General features: G+C 55.6%; 1 protein-coding gene across 1 annotated transcript in view; it reads right to left on the minus strand.

Moving 5' to 3' along the window:
- Nucleotides 1-8,251, minus strand: part of NOX5 (NADPH oxidase 5) — a 35,152-nt gene that overhangs the window by 11,576 nt on the left and 15,325 nt on the right. The window contains exons 9-14 of the mRNA XM_021710602.1: nucleotides 7,690-7,822; nucleotides 5,610-5,749; nucleotides 2,419-2,463; nucleotides 1,775-1,899; nucleotides 844-928; nucleotides 109-208 (exon numbers count right to left, since the gene is read on the minus strand). Of these exons, the coding sequence (XP_021566277.1) occupies nucleotides 109-208; nucleotides 844-928; nucleotides 1,775-1,899; nucleotides 2,419-2,463; nucleotides 5,610-5,749; nucleotides 7,690-7,822 (628 nt within the window). The remainder of the gene's footprint in view (nucleotides 1-108; nucleotides 209-843; nucleotides 929-1,774; nucleotides 1,900-2,418; nucleotides 2,464-5,609; nucleotides 5,750-7,689; nucleotides 7,823-8,251) is intronic.

Genomic DNA, 8,251 nt, shown 5'->3' on the forward strand with positions numbered 1-8,251 from the left:
CTCCCAAAGGCGCGGGATTACAGGCTGAGCCACCGAGCCCGGCTTTTTTTTTTTTTAAAGACACTGGTCCTCCTGCCTGGCTCCCACCATCCCCGTTGCCCCTCCTACCTTCCTGGGCCTCCTCTGCCTGGTCCATCTCCAGTCTGGTCAGTAAGCTCACAAACCACTCGAAAGCCCGCTGGTCTCGGTTGACCCAGATGAAGTCCACCTGGGAAGAGAGGCTGGCTCAGAGGCCATATCTCTCCCATCCATAGCATGCTCATGTCTGTGGTCCCTGGCACCACTCTGAGGTCAGCGGGACACACATTCTCATACCCATTTAGCAATGGAAAACACCGAGGTGAGGGGCCTTGCCCAGGTCACAGAGCAGTGTGGGATCAGAGCCCAGGTCCTGCCCCAAGGCCAGGGGTTTCCCTAATGTAAACTATTGTTTACAGCAAGCCATGTTCTGAGTAATGGCTTAGGCTAGCCAGAAAGAGATGAGTTTGTTATTTTTTAGACACCCTTTACAGGGTCCTAGACAGGGTAGTGAACTTACAGAAGATGAACCTGTTGTCATTCTTAAAGGCACTACTGGGTCACGGATAGTAAGCATCATGGCTGTCACTGAATCATCGTGGTGGTCAAGTTACGCAGCCTTTAATGGATGCTCAGAATGTCCCTCAGAGGTGACAGGAACACTGATGGGGAGGCTCAGACCTTTAGGAGGCCAGGAGACCTCATTTGGGAGGAGTCAGAGTGTTGGGAAGAAGAGAGAGCATCCCAGCAGGGGAGGGGTCATCTGTCCCTCCTGGCCCGTAGGGGAGGCAATCTGGAGGCCTGCCTGGAGGAGATGGTGCTTACCTTGCGGAGCTTCATGTCCTCATCCTGGCGGCTGTCCATCCAGGTGTGCTGGCAGCTGGGGCAGACACGCTTCCTCTTCTGGTGCCTAAGGGCAGGAGGAGGGATTTTTTTTCTTTTTGAGTCAGAATCTCACTCTGTTGCCCAGGCTGGAATGCAGTGGCACGCTCATGGCCACCGCAGCCTCAACCTGATGGGCTCAGGTGATCCTTCTGCCTCAGCCTTCCAAGTAGCTGGAACTATAGGCATGCGTCACCACATCTGGCCAATTTTTTTGATTTATTGTAGAGATGAGGTCTCACCAAGTTGCCCAGGCTAGTCTCGAACCTCTGGGCTCAGTCAATCCTCTCACCTCGGCCTCCCAAAGTGCAGGGATTATAGGCATGAGCCACCGCGCCTGGTCAGGGACTTTTTAAGTTAATTTTTTTTGAGTCAGAGTCTCACTCTGTCATCCAGGCTGGAGTGCAGGGGCTCAATCATGACTCACTGCAGCCTTAACCTCCTGGGCTCAGGAGATCCTCCTGCCTCAGCCTCCCAAATAGCTGGGGCTATAGGTTCACACCACTACGCCTGGTGAGTTTTTTGATTTATTGTAGAGATGAAGTATCACCAATTGTCCAGGCTGGTCTCGAACCCCTAGGCTCAAGTGGTCCTCCCACCTCAGCCTCCTAGAGTGTAGGGGTTGCAAGCATGAGCCACGGTCCCTGACCAGAGTTTGAACTTTGGGTTTAGACTTTTCAGGATCCCGGAGCAGGACAGGGAGCAAAGATGGGGTGGCAGGGCCCACCCTACGAGGAACAAGATACAACAAGGAAAGGGAGGAAGAGCTGGAGCGGAAAGAGAGGGGAGAGGAGAGGGAGGTGGGGAAGGACAGGGAGCAGGAAAGAGAGGGGGTGCGCTCGGGACGCTCCGGATGAGGCAGTGCACTGCCCACCTGCACACCAGGCTCTGCAGGATGGAGGCGAAGGGTGTGACACCGATGCCAGCTCCGATCAGCACAGCGTGCTCGGCTGCGAAGATCCTGCGGGTGGGGGTTCCATAGGGGCCATCCACGTAGCACTGCAGGGCGTGGGTGGAAAGGGGGCTTTGGGGGCCTTTCTACCAGGGAATGCCCGCAGGGCTGCGGGACCCCTTTATGCAGGACAATTGTCTCAGGGCTAGAACCCAGGAGGCTCCCAGTCCAGTGCTCTTTCTGTATGCGTGCTCTCAGCACACGTCTGGGAGAGTCCTGCATGTCAGGATGCAGAGCTGGTGAGAATGGGACCAGCCAGCTTCCCCGTGTGTGTGCCCACCACTGCCAGGCATGTGCTGTGGGTGCTGGGGGACAGGGAGAGTGCACACAGCCCTGCACACCTGTACACCTGCACACCTGTCCCTGCTGCCGGAGGAGAGACAAGCAGAGTCTGCACACATATATACAGCACGGGGAAGGGCGTGGTCATGCTACTCAGACAGCTGGGAGTCAGCCCATAGGGGTGAGGAGCTTGGGTGCTGGAAGCCATAGTAACCCTCCTCAGAGGCTGAGACTTTTAGTGGGAGCCGGAGTCTTCGGTCCTGCCCACCACTGGGGCTGCTTACCTTGATGTTGCAGAACCGGGAGTTCTCTGAAGACATCTCAGAGGCCTGCAGGGAGTCGATAGTTGTGGGTAGTGCTAGGTACTTCCTAGAAGCCCGTCTGAGCAACTTTCTAAAAAGGGAATTGTGGGCAGGCGTGGTGACTCACACCTGTCATCCCAGCACTCTGGGAGGCTGAGGCAGGAGGATCGCTTGAGCCCAGGAGTTCCAGACCAGCCTGGGCAGCATAGTAAGACCTCGTCTCTACAAAAAAATATTAAAAAATTAACTAGATGTGGTGGCACACGCCTGTAGTCACAGTTACTTGGGAGGTTAAGGTGGAAGGAGTGTCTGAGCCCAAGAGGTTGAGGCTGTGGTGGCCATGACCGTGCCACTGCCCTTCAGCCTGGGCGAGAGTGAGACTATGACAAAAAAAAAAAAGAAAAGAATACTATTTCATCACATTGATTGTAATTGTTTTGCTTTCAGAGCTATCCTCTGTCTATGGCATGTAGTACTGACTTTTCCAATAAAGATACCAATCAAAAGAGTCCCTCTGAAATACCGTTAAGTTTAAAATGATGTTAGGATGTAAGATAATATGATGCAGAAAGTATCACTGGAGGATGGCTGGCTGCAGAGACGCCCAGGTGGTGTATGGTCCTCCCTGAGTTGGCCTCCCTTCAGACCTCTTCCCAGTTCCAAGGATTCACCCTCCCAGGGCAGACAAACCTCCCGGCCCATCCCCCCACCCCCTGGCCCCCGTGTCCCAGCCTCACCAGGTCCCTGGCTTCCGACGAGGCTCCCCACCGCGCTCGAGTCCCTTCTGGTGTCTCCGTGGACACCAGGCCTTCGTCCCGTGGCCACGGCGCTCCCTCAGGCCTGTAGGACGTCAGCTCCACAGTGACGTCCCTGTTGGAGGCCACCCCGCTCCATGTGGCGGCACAGGGATGGGGAGGCTGCAAGACCTCCTTGTTTCCAAACAGAAATGGGTGTATGATTTAAGTCACAAGATGCATACATGCTGGATTTTAAAAATTCAGATGATACAGATATGATTAAACAATCAGACCATGAGACTTCACTAGGCCTTTTCTCTGGGCCTTCCAGACTTTTTCCTCACACACACACACACACACACACACACACACACACACACACACACATACAGCTTCTCTTACATAAACGGAACACACTGCTTTGTAACCTGCCTTTTCTATTCACTACATCTTTTAAAAAAATTTTTGGAATTGGAGTCTCACTGTGTCACTCAGGATGGAGTGCAGTGGCACAGTCACAGTTACTGCAGCCTCGACCTGCTGGGCTCCGGCGATCCTTCCGCTTCAGCCTCCCGAGTAGCTGGGACTACAGGTGTGCACCACCACACTCAGCTAATTTTTTGACTTATTGTGACGACAAGGTCTTGCCAAGTTGCCCAGGCTGGTCTTGAACCCCTGGGCTCAGGCAATCCTCTTGCCCCGGCCTTCCAAAGTGCTGGGATGACAGGAGTGAGCCACCATGCCTGGCTTCCTTAATTTTTTTAGGCGACTTCCTATTCCCTGTTGCTGGCATGTGGACTATCTCTGTTTTCTGTGTTGTGATAAGCATCCTCTCTTCCCATCACTAGCCCTTGGCCCTGATTTATTGTGTTCACAGCATTTATTATCGCCTGGTATATTCCGTGCGCATCTGGTTTCCTCGTGGTCTGTCTCCCCACCAGGAGGAAGCAGGGTGGTGTCTGTTTTGCTTACTGACACAGCCCCACATCTGCAACCAGCTGGAAGCCATGGGTGCTGTTCTCGGTACGCGTTCATTAAATGAACAAGTAAGTGGTCACCGTCCAGCCAGCACCTTAGAATAAAGTTCTGGAAGTGGGATTACTGGGTCATTGGCACGCGCACTGGGAACGCTGACCCTGAAGGCTGACTGCCCCGGAAACATCGTGCCATCTGCCTGCAGCGGTGGCGTCTGAGGTCCCAGGAAACCGAGCCCACACGGTCACCCCAACCCAGTGCCCGATGCTCTTCCTGGGAGCCGACAGCCTCCTGCAGGGCTTCCCTGCTGAACGGCAGAGGGCACTCGTGTTTCCACGCCCCCCCCCCCATGCCCACCCCATCCTACTCCAAAGTTCCGGCGTGGTCCAGGAATGTGCTCTGGTCTGGCCAGGTGGGATCCACCTGCTTTCCCCCTTGGACTTTGCAACCCCAGATGGCAGGGCTGGGCGGGGCGGGCCTGGGGACATTTCTTCCCCTGACCTCGGGCAGGTCTCCATACATCCAGGTGTCTCCCAGACCAAGAGGCGCTGCCTGCTTGGTCTGTGGCCAGGACCTTCCCCCGTCTGTCCTTATCTCTTCAGGGGTGGCTCCGCTCTCCCTCAAGACCCCAGAATCTCTGAGACACTGGCCCTCATCAGTTTCGTGGGTTCCCTTGGGTCTCAGAGGACACTTGTGCCCTGATGGTGATGATGAGGAGGGTCCACAGGGACCGTGGGCCTGTTCCCCCAACACCTCATACTCTTCCTTCAAGGGGTCCTAAAAGGAGTCACGTGAGAAAGGCAGGCCATGGAGGGAGACGCCTCCGTTTTACAGATGAACACATTGAGGCCACAGGGCAGCAGGACACATCCAAGACTGTGTGGTCAGATAGTGTCAGAGCTGAGACTGGAGGTGGGATTGTCCTGTGTCAGTGTCTGCTCTCTTCCTGTCACTCTCTCCCCACTTTCTTTTTTTTTTCTGAGTTGGAGTCTCACTCTGTTGCCCAGACTGGAGTGCAGTGGCCGCTCCCAGCCACCGCAGCCTCGACCTGCTGGGCTCTGGTGATCCTTCCGCCTCAGCCTTCCGAGTAGCCAGAATTACAGGCGCGCGCTACCACGCCCGGCTAATTTTTTTTTGATTTATTGTAGAGATGAGGTCTCGCCTGCCCAGGCGGGTCTCGAACCCGCAGGCTCAGGCAATCCACTCATCTCAGCCTCCCAAAGGCGCGGGATTGCAGGCTGAGCCACTGAGCCCAGCTTCTCCCCACTTTCTAATGGATATGTTAGATGAGAGGGTTGGGGTGGTTGGGCTTCCGGAAGGTTCTCAGACCACACATGCAGCAGTTGCCTGTGTATACAGCAGTTGCTCAAGACTGGTGCTTACTGATGGAGAAGGCGGCACTTTGGTCCCTGTGGGTTTGCCACCAGGGTGGAGCCCCCTCCCGCCTCTGCAGCCGCCTACCTGGGGCCTCTTCTGACTCCTCATCCTCAAACTGCTCGACAGTTGCTTGGAGCCGCAGCCCCTCAAGTCCAATGCCTTGAAGGACTCGTACAGCCTGGTCGTCCACTGGCCTTGGGACCGGATGTGGAGTCCGATGGTGTCTAGTGAGAGACAGGGAGAGGGGAGGCCAGTGCTGGCCTCCTGCAGGGAGTGGGCCTCGCCTTCCCAGAGAGCTCAGTGCTGGCCTCAGCCATCCAAGTCCTGGCTTGAAGGTCCATCCTCAAGACCCAACCGACAGCCCTGCCACGGCCTCGGACAGTGGGCCCACCCAATGTCCACCTTTCAGGCTTTCTTGATGAAGTTAGCCTCAGCTTGCTGAGGGGTTCGACTCCTCAACCAAGGAAGGATAACAGCCACCTGCTGAGAGCTCCCTGAAGCCGGGGGGGCCTTCCCTGCCCCTCCAGTCGCCGTGCACATAGCAGGGGCTCCATCTGTGGTGGCGGCAACTGCTGTCACTGTGCCCATGCCTGGGATGCAGTAGGTGCTTACTGAGGCCCTTGGCTGAAGGAAGGACTGACGGGGACGGGTGTGAGGTGGCACAACCCCTCTGCGAGGGGCACCAGAAACTACACCGTGCACTATGACAAGTGAGGGACCTGAGATATCTTCCACCTGCATTCTGGCTTGTTCCTTTTTTTAAAACCATGAACTCTTTTGGCAGTACTGGGAGGGCAATGGATAGTCTCTTTCTCAGAATAGGGTTTTTAATGTGTAAAGTAACAGCCCCTTAAAAATGCCTGATGCACCCTCTTCTGATCTGGTCCCTCCTCTGCTTAAAAACCATCCATAGGCCGGACTCAGTGACTCAGCCTGTAATCCCAGCACTTTGGGAAGCCGAGGAGAGTGGATTGCCTGAGCCCGCGGGTTGGAGACCAGCCCGGGAAACTTGGCGAGCCCTCGTCTCTACAATAAATCAGAAATTAGCTGGGCATGGTAACGTGCGCCTGTAGTTCAGGCTATTCAGGCTACTTGGAAGGCTGAGGCGGAAGGATTGCCAGGGCCCAGCAGGTCGATACTGGAGTGGCCGTGAGTGTGCCACGCCACTCCAGCCTGGGCGACGGAGTGAGACTCCAACTCAAAAACAAAAACAAAAAACAAAAAAGCAAAAACCATCCATGGCTCCCGACCGCCTGCAGCCTCCACCCAGGTTCCAACTCAGCAAAGCCCTCCTCAGTCCCACCTGGCGCCAATGGCTGTCCCAGACACTTTGCCCGTCCTTCTCTCACTTCCACCCCCTCCCTCCCCTCCCTTCCTTCCCACCCACCCTTGCCTCCCACCTCCCTCTCCCTCTCCCTTCTTTCCCACCCTCCCCACCCCCCAGCCCAGCTCCCACTGACAGTTCCACAGCTCCACGTTCCCGGGTCTTCCTGCTTTGCTTCTGCTTCTCCCTCTGCCTCCTCCCTCAACTCCTTCCCTCTCTGGCAAACTCCTACTAACCATTCAAAGCCCAGTTGAATTGCCCTGTGTTTATGAAGCCGTCTCCATGGAATCTACCATACCTTCAGTGCATTGGGTACAGCCCTTGCTACCCCATTGGCAAGTGTCTGCATGTCTACCCTGTTTCCGAGGGAGCTATTTTCTTTTGTTTTTTCTTTCTTTCTTTCTCTCTCTCTTTTTTTTCTGAGTCAGGGCCTCACTCTGACACCCAGGCTGGAGTGCAGTGACACATCATGGGTATTGCAGTCTCAACCTGCTGGGCTCAGGAAATCCTCCCGTCTCAACCTTCTGAGTAGCTGGAACCACAGGAGTGTGCCACAGTGCCCGGCTAATGTTTTGATTTTTTTTTTTGTAGAGATGAGGTCCCTATGTTGCCCAACCTGGTCTCAAACCCCTGGGCTTAGGCAGTCCTCTCTGCTCCACCTCCCAAAGTGCTGAGCTTATAGGCGTGAGCCACCGTACTCGGCCAAAGAGTGCCATCAGAGGCCGACTTTGTGTCTCTGGTCATGTTCACAGACCTATCCTGAGTCTTGGGCTGCATGTGGCACACAGTGGGAAATCAGGGGACACTTGCCGGATGGCTGGAGTGTCGGCTGAACCTTACCTCTCTGCTCAGGGGCACTGCTGATGGTGAAGGGGTGCCACTCATAGCGTGCGATGGTGGGAATGTTGAGGTACACATAGTCACCCGGTCGGTAGTGGAACAGCGGGGGCCGCCTGATGAGGAGGTGTGTGACCTGGGGAGGAGGGGCATCGTATTACCCCTGTGGACTCAGGGCTACCTGGGCCCTGGGGCAAGAGGGCAGAGGCCAGGCCGCCTCTTCCTCCTCCAAGGCCCTGAGATGCAGCAGCCTCTGTGCTTGGAATGGGGGGGTCCTCCTGCAGCCAGCCGGGAGGCAGTGGTCAGTCAGGGAAGGTGGCAGTCAGGCGGTCTGATGTGGGGCTCATGATTTCACCCTACTTCTTGGGGGAAGAGACACTGCTTTTGTTTTTGTTTTTGTTTTTGAGTTGGAGTCTCACTCTGTCACCCAGACTAGAGTGCAGTGGCCGCTCCCGGCCCTCGCAGCCTCGACCTGCTGGGCTCCGGCGATCCTTCCGCCTCAGCATTCCAAGTAGCCGGAATTACAGGCATGCGCTACCACACCTGGCTGATTTTTTGATTTATT

Source organism: Carlito syrichta, unplaced genomic scaffold (genome assembly GCF_000164805.1).
Source record: "Carlito syrichta isolate Samal-C Ts95f unplaced genomic scaffold, Tarsius_syrichta-2.0.1 Scaffold290822, whole genome shotgun sequence".
Classification (NCBI taxonomy): Eukaryota; Metazoa; Chordata; class Mammalia; order Primates; family Tarsiidae; genus Carlito; species Carlito syrichta.